Here is a 17869-nt window from a genome sequence, read left to right as displayed (position 1 = left end):
CAACAGGCACAACAGATTAGGCCTACTGCCCCTTTGACCCTTAACCAAGAAACCAAAAGATCCTCCAAATGTCCACTTTAGCACTTCAAAACCAACACAGACAGGGACCCAATGATGTCTAATGTAACAAAGCGTCTGTATCCTACAAATCTTAGTAAGCTTAATTATGGTGTTTTAGTAAACACGACTGTTGTTGACGTTGATAAAATTTGTTTTATATCTCTGATCCTTATGAATACTGGTTAGTAAGGAGATGCATGGACATTCACCAGGTTAAGGATGGAGTTAAGCCTCTCCAGCTCACAGTCCAATATGATCTTGTACTCCTTCTTGTTGTCTAGGTCCTGGATGGCTTTCAGGAAGGCTGCTTCTGTGAGAGTGTCAAAGTTGATGGATGTCACCTGCCAGCTCTTCTCTGCTGCAGTGTCCAGGATCTTCTGTAGAACAGTCAGACCTACAGAACGCACAGGCGTTACACACTTCAGCTGTACATACTACAAATAAGTGTTGCTATGCAAAAGAACGCAAGTTATCTCAAACCTAAAATAACTATACGGTTTGCTTGGTCTTCTATATGTCTAGGTTAGGTAATAAAGTTGTACTGCTGTCTGGTATGTCATACCCATTTTGCTGTAGTCATGGAAACTCTATGTACTCTAGGTCTTTCAGTCTAGGGATTTAGCTCAGCACTTCTGGATTTCCTGAAAAACACACTCCATTGTGCTGGCGAGGCTCCAATCCGAAAGCATTGTCCTTAAGAGCAGCAGGTGGCCTGAGCTGCTCGGCTCCAGCTATGATGAATGTGCCTTTTCAAATCAGCTCTTTCATTTGAATCTGAGCTTCAAATGGCTTTGCTTTTTAATTGAGGGTGAATTGCACTTCTAGGTCTTTGAGTGGGGAGAGGGATAGACAGAAGCCTGTTTAAAGCCACGTAATCTGGCCATATTATGCAGATTATAGTGATCACAGCAAGCCAAGCCAGTAAAGAGTGTGAAAGTTGTTTCTCTCTCTTTCTCTCTCTCTCTCTCTCTCTTTCTCAGCTACCACCATCTTTCCTCCCAACTGCTCTCCACAGAGTGCTACTGCAGTACCCCTTTCAGTACCCCTTGAGCAACCGCTTTTGCACAATTAATCTTTGTATCAGAATCAGAATCATAATCAGGTTTTATTGCCCAAGTGCATTTGCACATATGAGGAATTTGTCTTTGGTCACACAGGGGTTCATAGTAAATAGTACACAGTATACAGAAGACAGTAGGTAACAAACAGAGCTTTACATTTTATAATTAGTGAACTAATGTACAAACATGTTCTAGTAAGACACAAACTTGGCAAAATAAACCATAGAGATGAAACCATAGCTGGCAATGTTCTGCTGTCTTCCACAAAATATACCGTATGAACATTTGTACATCTCAGACATCATGCTGTGAGCTTGATTGTGACTTGGGAATGCTGCAGTTTGTCTCACACCGTGGCACAGGTGCAACAGAAAAACGAGCTTCACTTAAATCAGCTAGGGACACCGCCAAGATACTAAATGAACGACTTGTTCTTGGCCTGCTCATGTTAAGCAGCTGATAGCTTGCTCCATGAGAGAGAACTAATGAGTGAATGAACCACTGACTGTTATTCAAATAGAAGTTATTTCCCCATCATGACAGCTTGTCTTCTACACAGCAAACAGAATGATATAATTAGATTTATTAAAGACCCCCTGTTCTATTTTTGTCTCAGCTGGATTTGATTTTCAGGTGAAGGCTTCACACTTGGCGCACGACTTTGACTACATGTAAATGCATTCGAGTCACTTAAAATGACTCCATTTCCTTCTAGTGGCCTGTTTTCTGTAACTAACTCAGCTGATTATTTCAAATGGATGATTATAAACAATCAAGACCTCTGAAGTGAATTAACAGCTCAAGACAATATTCTAAGTGTTAGGTTACACAGAGGGAGATATCTTTTGGAAAATGTCAAGCTTTCAAAGGATATTTTTGAAGTGGCTAAATAGAAAATGTTTCTTTTAAAACCCACAGTATCTTTTTTGAGCAAGTAAGTGACTCGTTTATAAATATCGAACTGCACTGCTGTAAACTACGTTCAATTGGGTGATCTCCAGCTTGTCATCTATAGTGCTGGGCTAAACATTCTTTAAGCAATTTGTCAGCACTCACTGACTACATTTCTGGCCTTTAAAAAGGAAATTCAGGCAGGGTTCTAAGTGAATCAGGTGAGCTTGCTGACAGACTCTATCTTGAAAGGCGAAGATCAAAAGCTATGCATTTTAAGCAGATAAATCATCACGATCGCTGTGCAATGATAAACCACCTCGTCAAAATAAAGGGAACGATAAACTTAGCGGAGTTTCCACTTCAAAGAAAATACAGAGTCTTAAGTTCTGCCTGAGGCAGAGTTCATTGCACCTTTAAAGTAGACAGAAGATCAATAATAGCCATGGGAGTGTCTACAGACCCGTTTGCAAGCACTGCCTTCTGAGAAGCCCAAGACCGAGTAATACAAACAAGCCCACAGATCAGATGCCACTCCCTGGGCACTAGCTTTGCAGCTACTGAAAAACAAGGCAGTGCTAGTTTGGCCTGAGACATAAGTGCAACCTGTCTGGCACCTGTGATTAACTGCCACCAAGCACAATTCATGAAAAAGACATAAGTTTCCTACTTAACAGACTAAACTGATATGCGAGTTTATATCGATGGCGTGTTGCTGATCATGGGGTTCAGACAGTGTTTACTATCATGAGGGGTAAAGGTAGATGATGAACACTACAGCTGTAATTCTGAGACTCGGCTTCTTGAGTTGAAGCTAAATGCGAGGAAGACACAGGTAGAGGCATGGTTGCTTGTTTCTGTTCACATCCTGTTGTAGAGGCCGTGAGCTCATATCTGAGTAAAGCAGAGGCAGACAAACAGTTTTGTGCTTTCACACAGTATACACCTTTGAAAGGCTAAGCAGTGTCCTATATCGGTCTCCTGCATTTCATTACAATAATACATTAACAATGCATATCATTTACTAAAAATGTAGAGGTATATTTAGACATGGTTGGAATTGCTATATAAAAACTACATTGAGAAAGTAAAGACAATATGGTGAAACAGTAATCAAACTTTGTATCCAAATGTACAAAGCCTATACATATGTGCAACTGAGACTACTTCGGCAATACATTTTGCAATTACACTCACACAACAAAATTATCATTCAAATCGAATTTCAACTGCATATGTTCAGTAATCCACAGTAGCAACTTTCTACCTCTGCAGGCCTGTTGGAATATCAAGGGTGGGTTGGGATTCCCTGCTTTTTCTGTGCTCTCTCAATTTCTCATCTCCAGTGTAGTAACTGATTAAGCAGATATCTCGTGATTATACTGGATGCTTTGTTTAGGCAACAAAGAGCTGACATCCTTGGTTGCTGCCAGTAACAAAAATAGTGTTTGACTACATATTGGAAAGCCTCCCCAGCTTTGGCCACGCCTCTGCTCTGAACTCTCCAGCCACCAGTGTGTGCGGACACATTCCAGCAGGTCTCAGCAGCTGTGAAATTGTCTCACACCAGCGAGCAAAGTATCGTTATCGCCCTGCGAGCAGCACTAACCTGCAGATAAGGTGGGTCAACGCGAGTGCACTAGCGCGAGTGTACCAGCGCGAGAGGGAGACGGACGCCACGTCCTATCTGTCTGGTGTTTTTGTGTCATGTTACGCTACTGCAGACGATAAGAGAGGAAATGGAGGAAGCCACGCTAAAGGGCTGGATGGGGAGAAGGTGTTGAATCTCCCCACTGCTCAAACTCGGGCATTTACCAAATCATGTGCCAAACACTAATTTCTATCCATCTCGCTTGGAGGCCAGTTTTCACTACCATCATTAAAGCTGGCTGTGTATTTAGAGGCAGTTTGCCCAACTGGATCTTTGAGGAGACAACAGACATATTAGAGCTGTCCAAATTGTTAGTTTAATTTTGTAAACATCAGCAAGTTGTGCTCATTTAATCACCTCCAGACTACATAGGAAGGTCATTCCCCCATGCCATCAGTGTAATAAAGAAGTTGCGCACATGGATAAATATGGTGTGGAGAGTCTTGGTGGGGAGTAGTCAGGATGCAATCATTTAAGAATTAAAAAAACCTATCCTTACTGCTTCCCCAAGGCTCTGTGAAGCTTAGAATGAGGCTAACAGCAGTAACAACATAAAAAGAATTCTGTTCACTGAGGTGTTAAGACTGACAAATGTAGAGGCATGTTAATCCACGTGGGACACAATAGTCCTGAAAATAAGTACAGTCATGACATAGTAATTGTAAGTCGCAGTTTCACTCCACCTTTGGTAAGATTTGGATAACATGCTTGAACAGAATTTCTTTATGTTAAACCTGCCTAACCAAGCCTCAACACCCCTCAAACCTCCAACCTCCGCCCAGTTCCCCCAACACGTACACACACACAGACATGCACACACACACACACATACACATCGCATGCACAAACAGAAGAGTTATTTAAAAGGTTCAAAATAGCCCTGAGCCAGAGCACTGCTGTATCTTTGTATCCAGGCAACAGGAGAGCAGTGGGAGGTTCCAGAGGTGTTTCGACTGGAGTGTCACAGAACAGTCTCTCACCTTGATCAGTGCAACGATCATGAGCTAGACGCAAGCATGAGCTAGACGCACACCTCAGCTAATGCCTGGATCACTGTGGTCATGGTTTTGTATGCAGACGAGGGAAGTAGGTTTTACACAATGCCTCTTGTGCTTCTCTACCTCCCTCCCTTCATCTGGCCTTCTCTTCTCGGGTTTGCCAGTCACTGCTGCAGGTATGTCGTGAACAGAATCAAGAAATCTCACAAAGGAGATCCAAGGAATGTAGCACCTTTTCAGCGAGTCTTGAATCCCAATGCCCCTCTAAAGCTGTATTAGACTGCAAACTGTTCACAATATGGGTGAACGAAATAAAGCTCTCAAATGAAACCGCTTAACACAAAACTACAGATGACACGTTTATTTCAAAGGTGCCACCCAACACTTTTTTCACTAGACACCTTTTTTGAGCTTCTCATTTTACACATAGGGTCTCCCTTTAAACCAAATTATATTTTTTACATAATAATTACCTAATACTTTACATCTTCTTCATACTTTTAGGTATAGTTGTGCAACCTATGATTATAAGTACATAATGGATGTGTAATTGAAGTTATGGAAACTTAAGTAAGGCACTCCTCCTCCACAAACTGCCTGGCTAAACACAATTAGCAATGCTTCCACTGGAATATCATGATTACCAAGGAGCCATGACTAATATTACTGCACACTAAACACTAGAAATGTCAGACTACAGTAAGAGCACATCACTCTCAGAAGCTAGCCCAACAGCACTCTACAACATCAAGCTCTTCCTCATATTTCTACATTACGGTTCTTACTGTAAGCTCTAGAATGGCTTGTTATAAATTATTATATTAGCTACATCGTACACGATCCACCTTTCCATACTGCAAACCTGAAAACCTCATAAAACTATTTGTCCTTGATCGGCAGTGGCCTTATAATGGTGCAACAGAGAAACCAGCACAGAAACTCTGACTCTACCTTGGGATTGGTTATATTTCCTGAGGCAGTCATAGGGCTGTGCATCATTCTTGTCTTCATAGAAACATGCAGTGTCATGCAGTGCAGATTTACAGTTCTCCTAGTCACTGGCCTAGTTTTTTTTGTTTTTCAGGGAGCTCCCTACCTGATTCGGAGCTGTACATGTAGACAAACTTGGTCCACTTGTAGTGGTCCACGAGGGCAATGAGAGCATCCTGTAGCTCAGGCCGCAGCTGGATCACAAACTGGTTGTTGGTGTCGATGGGGAAGCTGGGTGTGACAAAGCAGACGTGCAGAGCCCCGCAGAAGGACATCAGCATGTTCATGGTCTTCTTGTCGTACAGGCCGATGATGGCGTAGACTCCTTTGGAGAACTGGGAGCAAACTGGTGGAAAAGCGGCAACAGAGGGTTAGAAGTGTAGGCCTTGAGGACTGCTCAAGTTCATACATCATTGCACATGTGCAGAGGAGCTGAAAGAAATGAGCTATCGACGGAAGATCAAAGAGGTGCACTGAACATCATTTAATTTTAGCTTTGCTTTCCAAGGAAATGATAAGGCACTTTACGGATGAGCATGGATGTTTCAGATAAAAACTCAGCTGTCCTCAGTCGTTCTGCTCTGATGAATCATGTAACAGCTCCTGCAAACAAGGCTTGCCAGACAGTAATTTCCATGGCATTCTGTTCTAGTCCTAGTCTAAGAATTTCCAGACATTGCCCCATCAGTCAGGACAACTCTGTCACAACATTCATTTGCAACAACATTTGGAACATTCACCTTTACCTGCAGGCTCAATGCTAATGCATGGAAAATAACTAAGAACATTTACAATATATATCTCCAATATAACAGTACATTGTTGTATTACTGGTCTCATTAAATCAACAATGAGCCAAAAGAGTGTCATATTTGTCATTAACAAGTGAATCAAATAGCCTAAAAATGTTTCATTTAAGTGAAGCTCCTTCACTCCCACAAACCGAGTTATTACACTTGACCCACCGAGTCCAGCATCGAAAATCCTCCTCCGAGGACACGATTCAGGGCAATGCTGCTACAGTGACACACACAAATGCAGAATCTAACCTTGGTACAAGCAAACTTCCCAATCAAATAGGATCAGCCCACTCTCCTCTGGGAATAACTGCACTAGTAGTGAGCTTCTACTATTTCACGCGCCACCCACCACCCTTGGCTTCATTCATACATCATTGCCCATACAAATCAGCAGTGTTCTCCCAACTGCTGCACTGACAGTGCAGATAAACAAATGTTCTTCCATTACTTCAATTGGCCTCATTGTTGCAGGAGATCTACAGCAGTGGTCGGTTACACATGGCTGCTAGCTTGATCATTCAAACGTTATTTGAAAAGATAACGTTGCATGTCCATGAGCACGTATTATGCATTGAGCACATTTTTGTATCTTGTCTTTCCCTTTTCAATGTCAGATAAAAAGAAAGCATACACCATAACATTTAACGGAGTCCAAGGCAGAATTGCTTGGGCAGACTGGCAGGGTGCGATTCTTCTGTGACTCTGAGGCTGTGCACACAGGGTTGAGCGTGTGGCAGAGTCGGACAGGACAAAAAAAAAAATCAGCTTTCCAGCCTGAGGCGATGTAGCAAATGCTGCCATGTTTGCGACAGATGGGTCCAGAGGTGAGCGATCCTCTGATGGCCGGCCTCCTCTGCAGAGATTTGAGGAGAGCGACCATATCGTTCTGTGTCTCTGTTCTCCCTGCCTTTAGTTACAGGGAAAAGCAGAGCCGCATGGATGTGGTTCCAGAAAGGACCACAAAGCAGCGGGCATGTTGGCCGTTCATACTGCGTTCGGCTTATGGCCAGGGTGCCGTTCCTTTATCTTCCAAAAGGAGTCATCCCACAGGCGCAGGTTTCATATTATTATAAGCAGTGGGGAGGCGCTGAGGGTGTTTTTTTTCAGTTGCTATACTGTCGTGAGAAAAGATTAGTGAACACTTTGAAACTATCACAATTTCTGCATTAGTGGTGGCCTGAAATACGAACTGACCTTTATATAAATCACAATAAATTTATAATAAATATTTAATAAAAATAAATGTTATTATTTAATGAATGCCACACACACATGACAATTAATATTGCCATACATTTAATGAACAAATATCATGTTTTCATTCAATTTATGAACAAATGGTTTAAATGATCAAAAAGATCTTTGATGAAAAATGCAACAACTTTTTGGCAATAACTTCAAAGACTTACTGCAGCTTCTCATCAGTTCGCACAGTGTCCCATTCCATTAAATAACATTGCTACTGTTCATGTAGAATTTTGGGAGGTCTTGTTTCAAACCAGTCCACAGCATGTTTGTCGCATGGCCAAACCCCTTCTGAATATTAGATCACAGACACGGGGACATTCGGCCGTAAAATTTCCTGATACTTGGAATTCATTGGTTCCATAATGATTACAAGCCATTCAGGCCCCGAGGCAACAACACAGCCTGCAATTACTTTCCATCCACCACGCTTCATAGGCATGAGGCTGTGGTGTTAACAATTGGTACATTTACAAAGAAGCTAAACCTTTGTCTGAACTGCCCACAGAACTCTGTTGCAAGAGCGCTGCAGAACAGCCAATGGGTCTTTAGCCAACTTGTGCTGGACCTGTGAACGCAGACTTTATCAAGCACAAGAAATGCCTTAAGAACCTTAGTTGCTGCCCCAGGATTCTTTGTGACTGGAGAATTCGCTGTTCTGCACTGGCGCTGACCTCTTTGGCTATCCGTCTTTTTAGCGGACTAGTAACGATGCAGAATTTTTTCCGTTTGTGAAACTTCCTGTGAAATAATGGAAACCCACTCAAAGTCCTGATGGAACCTTTTCCAGTCTTATGAGCTTCAGAAATGTTTCTTCTAAAGCCCCCTGAAACATCTGCTAAGGGGCCCTTTCTGCTTTCTGTTGTAAAGAATGGATAACAAAAATTTGCTTTTTTCTGACAGGGCAGATCAAACGCATGCCTGACTCTCTTTTTGAGGGGTCATTATCCTAAAGGTTCACATATTTCTTTTACATAAATGACCTTGGATATTGTATTTTTTAATTATTTATATATAAAACATTTGTTATAGATAAAACACTGTCATGTAAAATGTTGGTTAAAAAGCCTTTTTTAATTAATCTGATTTAAATGAAGATAATTTGGGTTTACAAACCTTTTCTCACATTTGTAAGGTCGAGCTGGTCCAGCACCATAATCATTTCACAAACACAGAGATTGTAAATTGGAGGTCTGCCCTTTGAAAACACTCCACATGACTCAGTATTGAATGCTTAACACACAGCCTGAAATTTAGCTCTGCGCCTCAAGTAAAAAAAAAAAAACACCACAAAAAATTGTAGTAAAGTACAGAATGTTTCAGACAGAGGTTTTTCATCAGGTGTGCAAGCAAAGTGCACAGTGTACTCTGTGTACTTTACTACAACTTTTAATATGTCCACATCGCTTACTACAGTACTAGTTACTTATCTACAGTTACTTTCCTAGAATCTTTTTCAGACTTTTATATATATATATATATATATATATATATACACACACACACACACACACACACACACACACACACACACACACACACACACACATTTCATACAGTCTTTATTATTATGGAATTTCTTATCACTTGGATCAAGGTTTATGTCAGATAAGTGGGCCATGCTGCTAGCTAATATTAATGTCTGTAAATGCTATCTTATTTAATTGTTATCTTAGTTAATTGTATCACCTTACATATGAAGTGTATACTAGCTTGGTCAACTGCATCCAAGTCAACATTAGCATCGATGTGTTTGATAAGGGTGCTAAGCCAGCTTGCTGCGAGCTGTGTCATCTCATTCATCCTGTGCTATCAGTAAAGGACAGAAGCCTGCCGGCCCTTTCAGTTGCACATCACGAGATTAACATGCTTGATCTTCAAAGTCTCCATCCCCAGCTGCCTCCATCACCACCCCAGGACAGGTTCATATTCCCAGTGGCCAACCACATCAGACTAGTGAGATCCTTGTCACACACAATCAACAGTGAGATGCCTTGAGCCGACCTGTACTGCAAGAGCCAAAGGCAGGCCGCACTATCTGACGGGGCTTTTTTCTTTAATCTGGAAGGGTTGGAAGTTCTCGCTAAAGGCTCCACATCTGATCCATAAGTAGCAATATATAAAATAATAACCTGTAGCTAAAGACAGAGAGCTGGATGCCCTTTACATCAGGACATGTCATTTTCTCCCTGAAGTCTTTCATCATGTGCTGGCTTCACCTTTGCGGCAGACATGCAGGTAACACCTCCTTAGTACTTGCTTAGAGTAGCTGGGTTATCCGCACGAAGGCCCCACAAAGGGCTGCTTGTTCGGAGCCTGGCCCTGATGTAGGCCGACTCAATGGGCCCCTTTGGAGTGTGCCTGATTGACATGCCGCGGACATTTGCCCTGGCTGTCTGTCAGGGTGATACGTGGAGGGATGAGGGCCCCAGGACGCCCGATCAGACGAGTGTGTGAGCTGGCTGGTGTGGAGCCTTACAGCACAGCAGGTGCCCACCTCTGCACACCCAGATATCCATCACATATGTCTGAAAGGAGAATCTAAATCACATATACAATGTAAGTCTGTCTGCCAGAATTATAACGATGACGATGGAATTTTTTTGACAGGGTAATTTAGAAAAGATAGATTAGCTAATCTCGAATGAATAAAACAGCATTGTCAGATTGTTAGTAGCTCTGCTCACTTGGAATGTCCTTAGGAGTCAGAAAGCTCACATTTTCTTCAATGTATTTGTAATTGTATTTAAATTATTAACAACTATTTCTCAACAGTTATTCTGTTCTACTGTGTTTGGCCATACATGGTGTACCCCTTCAAAGTAAGAATGTAAGGTCAAGCCCTCTTCTTGCATTGGTCTCTGGGGCACTAAGATATGAGGTGAAAGAAGAATTACCAAAGTCAAAGGAATGAGTTCCTTCCCTTTAAAATGTCACGAGGAAATGTTAAGTGTAGTGTGTTACAACTCACGCATGACTGGAGCACACAGTGACATAGTAACTGTGTGTTATTACGGCCAGCTCTAATCAATGTCAACAAATGCTCTGCATCTCGGTCAGCGTGACCATCCAGGAGAACACAATGACCACAATAGACCAACTACATGCCATTTTTAAATAACAGCATTTAGCATGAAAGCTGACGTTATAAATACCAGCAATTAGAACAAGCAAGGCTTTACTGCACATTTATTTTCTGTTATCCGTGTAAAAACAACATTCCTGCAACAACAAAAAAAGATCAATAGAAAGAACAAACAAAGAACAAACTGCATCCAGATTCATTCTTGTTCCCTGTACTTTTTGCTGAAGATTTTCTGCATGCTGAAATCAAGCATCACTGGCTTCCCACCACTAACTACAGCAATAACCACCAATACTGAACACAGAAATAAACAAATATCTCTGAGTGGAACAATATCCTGTCATCTCTGGGTCCCTTTCTTCTGTTCCTGTCCCTATACTGGGATCACCAACAGGGGGGTTAGCACTTCTTTAGCATAATGACGATGTCTTACTACCATATACTGCAGTGTCCAATTATCTACTTCTCCTTAATATGGTAATTCTAATCACTGCTCCCAGTTCCACTCTCAGGAGAGAGCTCACCTTACTTACACATGGCCAATCCCATCCTTGCATAAATGGATTTTTAACAACCACACTACCCTTCTATTCTGCCCAGGCAGGCAGGAGGAGTGAAGCAGCACAAGAGCAAGAGTGAAGCAGTGTGTTCTGAAGTTTGCGAAGTAATCGCCTGAGCTGTGATGTGATGAATAATAGATTAAGTGGCGTTGGCTGTGCCAGGTGATAAGTGGTGCTCCACAGAGACATGGTCACTCAGACAAGCCGCCTTAGCCTCCTGTCAGAGGAAACCTGCATCGCGCCAGGTGTACGATAGCGTAATCCGTCCCCCTCACATTCCTGCAGCCACCCTGAGCCACATATCGAAGTGTTTTTGACAATGCGCGCACGCTTACGGGAAAAACTTTACACTGATCCATAAGATGATAACAATAATGTTTAACAATTTTTGGTTCTTGTAGTGAATATATATATATACACTATACATACATTACGAACAGCTGCATCGTATTAGCAACATCTGGTTTATAGGTGAATTTTCTATGTATAATTACAGACTGCAGCCCAGATGTTGGCATGCACCATTTTACAGCCAGTTTCTAACCTTCTCACTGGTCAGTTTCTGACAGGATCACTGCTGACCAGATACTATTTGTGTAGCAGTCCATTCTAAACTGCAGCCAAAATGACATGGTTATGCCATAGCAGTGGGTGTTGTACTGTTATGAGTGTGTCAAGCACAGCAGTGTTGCTTAACATCAGTGTAATTTTTAGGTTGAGAGTGCCACATTATAAATATCCAGCCAACATGGTCCTGAAACTTGCAATCAGTTGGAGGATGGCTAACTTGTGCATGTCAACAGATGGACTATAGTCTCAGTCCCTAACTACATACACACAGTGTTTCTAATAAATAAATGCCTCTAAAAAAAAACATTATGTGCTAGGTGTATAAGGAAAAGTACACAAAGGAAACCCAGGTCTGCTCACAGCTGCTTATGCTATTGCTTTGGTCTGTGTATAGTAGCAGTCTTGACCTGGTAATGTGTTAATCTGTATGACCGTGGACAGAACCCTTCTTAATATGCACATTTCAGCGTAACATAAATTTAGGCAGTGGGCAGCACATCGCTTGTGTTTTAATCATCTTCAATGACAGATTATGATAATGTGCATCTTCACTACAGGGTATTGTGACTAATAGACTTCATTTGCATTCTGCATGTCAATTTAATAGTTAATCTTTTTCTGAGGAACTGATTTCAGCAAGGACAATAGCTGATGAGTAAATCACACACACATACTGAGTAAAATGAGCATGAATTTAATAAGTTAAACAGGCATCTGTATTACTGCAGCTCTGCAGGTGCAGGTGTTTCAGGACATTTTCAGGAACTCTTCGAACTTATAAAAGAATCCATAAATGTAACAGCAACTACTTCCAATTTTTTGCTCTCATTATTGTACTTTAGTATACTAATTTGTAGAGTTTGATCACTGTGTTCAGTTAAGACTATGGCTTCAAAGCATCTACGCACTACGGTTAGGCGATGTCTATCTAACTGGCATATGACGACGTGTAGAGGGAAATATCGCGACAGATGATGACATCATGGGGTGGGGTTTGTCACTTATAAAGGTATTGTACTTTTTTTCTACTTAATATAAAGTGGTCAGTAAAGCCTTTATTCCACTTTTTAGGTAGTACTTTTAAATATAAATGTATGCTCATGTGGAAAAAACCTTTTAACTCCACTGCCATGAATTTGTTTTCAGTGCCAGAGTATTGTATTGCACATAATACAAAATAAAAACATATATATATTTTTAATGCTTACATGAATAAAAGTAATTCTAAATAAAGCATATTTAAGCATTTTAATGTAAAAGGCTATATAAAAACCAAAATTAAACTACAATAATTGAATACAATAAATGAAATGGCTGATATATGGTTTTCATTAGAAGTACTCAACACTCCATTAAATACATATTCATCAGTTATTCAGCTCAGGTTGATCTCAGGGTAAGTAATAAGTAATAAATATAGCTAGTTTTCTACTTTAAAGCAGTGTTACGAACTATAGCTGTCAGGCATGTACACCGCTATCGTTGTGGAGGGGTGGCAGGGTGGGGATCTGTTTTGTGTGTGTGTGTGTGTGTGTGTGGGGAGTGGTGGGTTGGTGGGGGGTGGTTGGGTTCATCACGATGCTGGATAAACATCGTGATGTCTATCAGCCATCATAGATGGATCGTCTATCAGCCCAACCCTATTAAGCACAATGAACAAAGCACAAAACCAATAAGAATAAAACGCATTCACCTATTCAGCTTTACAAGCAAGAAACATTTATTAAGTATATGTACTTGTTTCTTACCAGAACAAACAGGTAAATATTATGTTAATGATGTTAATATTTGTTAATATCATTAATGTGTTCAGGGAAATTGACAAACCTTTCTCTGATTAGGCTTCCAAAATGATTTTATGCTTTCCACTGTCTTTCTGATAGCACTCAGTCCTCTCAGGCTTACTTGTGCTGATGTTATGTGACTTGACAGAGCATATAAAACAGAGTAAATAAGATAGGGACCTTATTATGAAGCACAGAATGCTATTCTGCAGGCCTTAAAAGCATGCTACTCTCACCTATTTCATCATATTCAGCAGAGCAAGGCTAGACACAGCCCAGTGAAAACACTCTCTGGTATTGTAGGTAATAGGATTTAAACCTCTGGCTTTGGCACAATAGGATGTCATGTCAATTTATACAGCAATGATTCAACATATGATGATATTTCACCTGTTATCTTATATACAACAAATATTATCAATTAGTATTGATATTATTATCATTACATTCAGGAAGCCAATTTTACATTTCAATTCAAAACAAAACCTAGCAAAATGAGCTTTATACTAAACATTAGCTTGGCTTGTATAAAAATCTCTTATATTTAGTAGTGTCTTTCAGCAGTGACCACAATACATGGGAAGGCATTTTAACAACCTCACAAATATTTTTATTGGCTACATAGCTTCACAAAATGGACTGAGCCTTTAGAATGCATTGATCATAATCGATGTTTTATTACAGCCCAATAATGTAATTAGTGCCACATAATTGCTTTTCACTTCAGACATAAAGATGCAGTGCCTACTCATTACTCTGCTCTGAAGCCCTTCCCAACAGTCTCTACGTTCACACCGAAGCCAGTCACCCTCAGGATCAGTCACCAGTATCTACACAGACCAAAAGGCCAATTACGTTACGTTTCCAATACACCAGCAGGTATCACACTGAATATCTTAGCGCACCACTTGCATGCAATTAAAAAAGCATGAACAACTCCACTGCCTGCAGGGCACTCGGAAGCACCGTGACTGTTCTGCAGTGATGCCTATATCCGAGATTGATGTGAAGCGTATATTCCCAATTTGCATATGTGCAATTCTAAACCATACACCATACAAAAGCAGCCTGCCACACTTTGTGGAGGTTCCCCATCCACACTGGACCCCCTGACAGTACCCCTAAAGACAGCATCAAAATCAAATCTTCTTGGATGAAGGGGAGCCTTACCACAACGGGCGCTGCACACTGTACACAGTCTGTATCTCAACCTGACATACAACGCAAATTGTCTGATTCAACTGCATCTTTTACACAGACAAGAAGAAGAACATGTTTTTGTTAGTGATTCCAGTTATATTATATCCACGAATCATAAACTTCAAACAAGCGGCACAGTCTGAGAGAGACTAAGCCAGGTCTCGGTGAGGATCCTGTCATCGACCTGGCTGTCAAGAGCTAATATCAGTGACATGCAGAACACATCTCTCACCTTCACTCTTAATAATCACAATATGTTTTGATGTTAAAGTATTTGTCAGGTAATGTAAATCATGTTGTCATCTTCTAAAATTAAATACTGGTGCGGGTAATGTCAGTGTTCGTAGGAACATCAGGTTTGTTTATTCTGATAGATAATTGTTCTTAAAGATTAAAAGATATCATAATTTTCAAATTCTGCTGTGGTTATTCCAGCTAAATATGTAATCACAATCAACGTTTAATGGATAACAATACATTAAAAATACATTTGGTACAGTCACAACCGGAATATAAACCGTGGCAAAAAAAGAAGAACAATCAGTCTGTTCTTGTTTAGGAAAATGCAGTTCACATATATCGCAACCCCTCAAGGGGTGAACTGGCATGACGAGACTATTATCTTCACTGCACAACTTTGTGCGAAAAGAGCTTTCGTCATACAGTACGTTTCGCAGGCCGTACCTTCTCTTTTTCACTTGTCTTAAAAGGCTGTCCTTGCTCATCTATACTTGTTTCACGCTAGTCTATCCTAAAGTCACCCCGTTTTACAGAGCATGGCGAAAATGCTTCATCTCAAATTACAGTCTAATAAATGTAATAATAAAAGGCGAGCTCTTTGGCGCCTCCGTCGCTTGTACATCTATCAACATCTAACAGGTGACAGACAGAATTACGTTCCCGCTTCTTTATTCAGTGAAATATGTCACACGAAGAGAACTTACATGCGTATGTCATGGCAAAACTGCTCCCGGTATCAACCATGTCTACTTGCGGTACCAGTTTAGGGACTTCTTGGTGCTGAGAGAGCGCGAATCGAAAAACCTCATATTCGTGAGAATCGGTTGGGAACAAACCCCCTGTTGAGACAAAATGTGCTCATTTAGCAATAACGTAATGCAAACCTTTAATGCAAGCTGACTAAAGAATGTTACTTAGACTTGAATTAATGCTAAGCAATTCAAAAACTTTATTAGCACTCTGCTGTTAAAATAAACCACGGCGAAGATGAAGACGCAAAGACGCACGAATCAACTCACCTATGTTGATATTACTTGGGAAACCTGTACATGAACACAACCCAATCAAACTGATAAGGAGTAAGGCCAAGCTTTGCGGCATATTTCCTTTTGCATTTGCAACGGAAAATGAGCCGAAATCCAAACATATATCCCCAAGTGCATCCGTTAGTTCTCTTACAAAGCACCCATAGCACTGACAAGCGAGCTGAACGTATGGCAGAGACTCACACGAAGGAGCCTCTTCGCGCTCTCTGCTTTGCGCACAACCCTCTCGGAAACAACCGTACCAACTAAATACGCGTGACTCTCAGACCTACTTAGAAATACGAAGATTTAAACGTGTCGACACCAAACAGGATCACGTTCGCTTTTTCCTAACACCATCAATGCATTCTGTCGGACATCGCCTCTTGATTTTCAGCGTGGTTTTGGAAATGTGCCGTTGAATGAGACTTGATATATTTGAACTCATGCGCAGACTGTACCATTTGGATAGTTAATGTTCCTCAGCCTATATATAAATATGAGGAATTTAACTTATCACCAAATATTGACATTACCAATTCACCAAAACAAAACAAAAAAAGTATTATTATTATTATTATTAATAGTAGTAGTAGTAGTAGTAGTAGTAGTAGTAGTAGTAGTAGTACCAGCAGTAGCAGCAGTAGTAGTAGTAGTAGTAGTAGTAGCAGTATTTTTAGTATAAGTATTTACATGGGAGCTAGAGCATGAATATTCACAAAATTGTGTGCTTTTCTAATACACTCAAATAACTTTTACTTAAAACAAGTACCTTCATATCAGTCCTTCCTATCAGCCTTTGAGCGCTGTTCATGACTTGCGTTTTTCTGAGATTTGTCAACAGAAGAGGTGAGCCTCCTTCATTCGGTGTAGTGCTAATGAATATGATAAGAATACGTTTCACTGCTAGGAATAATAGGCAGAGCTATGCATTCAGTAATCGGAACATTTTATAATAAGAATGGTTAAGATGCAATAGTTATTTGAAAAGAATCCTGTACGTATCTTACATGTAGGCCAATTACATTGTAAGAAAGCTTATTTAATTCTGCAGGGAGCATAGTTGATAGGAACCAACTCACAGATTCATAAAAGATAACCTTAAGGTTTTCTGTGTACTCTGAATGAGTTTGCAGTGCTTTTAATTAAAAAGCAACCTGCTGAAAACTATGTGAACCTAGAAGTGAGGCTACCACTCAGTGGTTTACATATGCAGCTCCAACATAACCATGCATGCTCTGCATGTGAAGCTGATGGACTCTGTGGGTTCAAACTGAACTAAGCTGTAATATGTCTAAAATAAATGGGCAGAGTGCTGATGGGTTTCAATGGGCAAGTGCAAGGAGGGTCATTGTGGGTTATATTATGGTTGTAGTAAGGACCCAGCTGAGCTACATGCCCAGGTCATAGAACCTTAACAGCTCACTGGGGTTATTTGCCGGTTGCCTTGTGGGCTATGTCAGGGTCCCACAAAGGTTAACCTGCTTCCTAAATGGAAAAGCGTCCAATGTCATAACTGTAGATTTGAATCCTCCTATGGTGTATCATAGAAATACCTTTCAAAGACATGTGGCTTCTAGCATGAACTCTAAGAAAAAGGTAAATCTGTTTTTTGCTCTTGGATTTGTATGCCAAAGCCTATTTAAATCTATTTAAAATGAATGTTAGCCTTACAGTCATGATTGCCAGCATTCATATAAAAGTATTTT

General features: G+C 40.7%; 1 protein-coding gene across 6 annotated transcripts in view; it reads right to left on the bottom strand.

Moving 5' to 3' along the window:
* gria1b (glutamate receptor, ionotropic, AMPA 1b) overlaps positions 1-16563 on the bottom strand; it is a 41882-nt gene extending 25319 nt beyond the window's left edge. For all 6 annotated transcript variants that reach the window (XR_014124922.1, XR_014124921.1, XM_035527268.2 and 3 more), the window contains exons 1-4: positions 16155-16563; positions 15840-15974; positions 5758-5997; positions 270-454 (exon numbers count right to left, since the gene is read on the bottom strand). Coding sequence is in view for 4 of the 6 variants with exons in the window: in XM_035527268.2 (XP_035383161.1) it covers positions 270-454; positions 5758-5997; positions 15840-15974; positions 16155-16236 (642 nt within the window). In the remaining 2 variants the exon portion in view is untranslated. The remainder of the gene's footprint in view (positions 1-269; positions 455-5757; positions 5998-15839; positions 15975-16154) is intronic.
* Between the last annotated feature and the right edge of the window lie 1306 nt (positions 16564-17869).

Source organism: Electrophorus electricus, chromosome 8, assembly GCF_041902795.1.
Source record: "Electrophorus electricus isolate QZ-2024a chromosome 8, ASM4190279v1, whole genome shotgun sequence".
NCBI lineage: Eukaryota > Metazoa > Chordata > Actinopteri > Gymnotiformes > Gymnotidae > Electrophorus > Electrophorus electricus.
The sequence above is the reverse complement of the archived record's forward strand: the minus strand, read 5'-3'. Positions and strand labels throughout refer to the sequence as shown.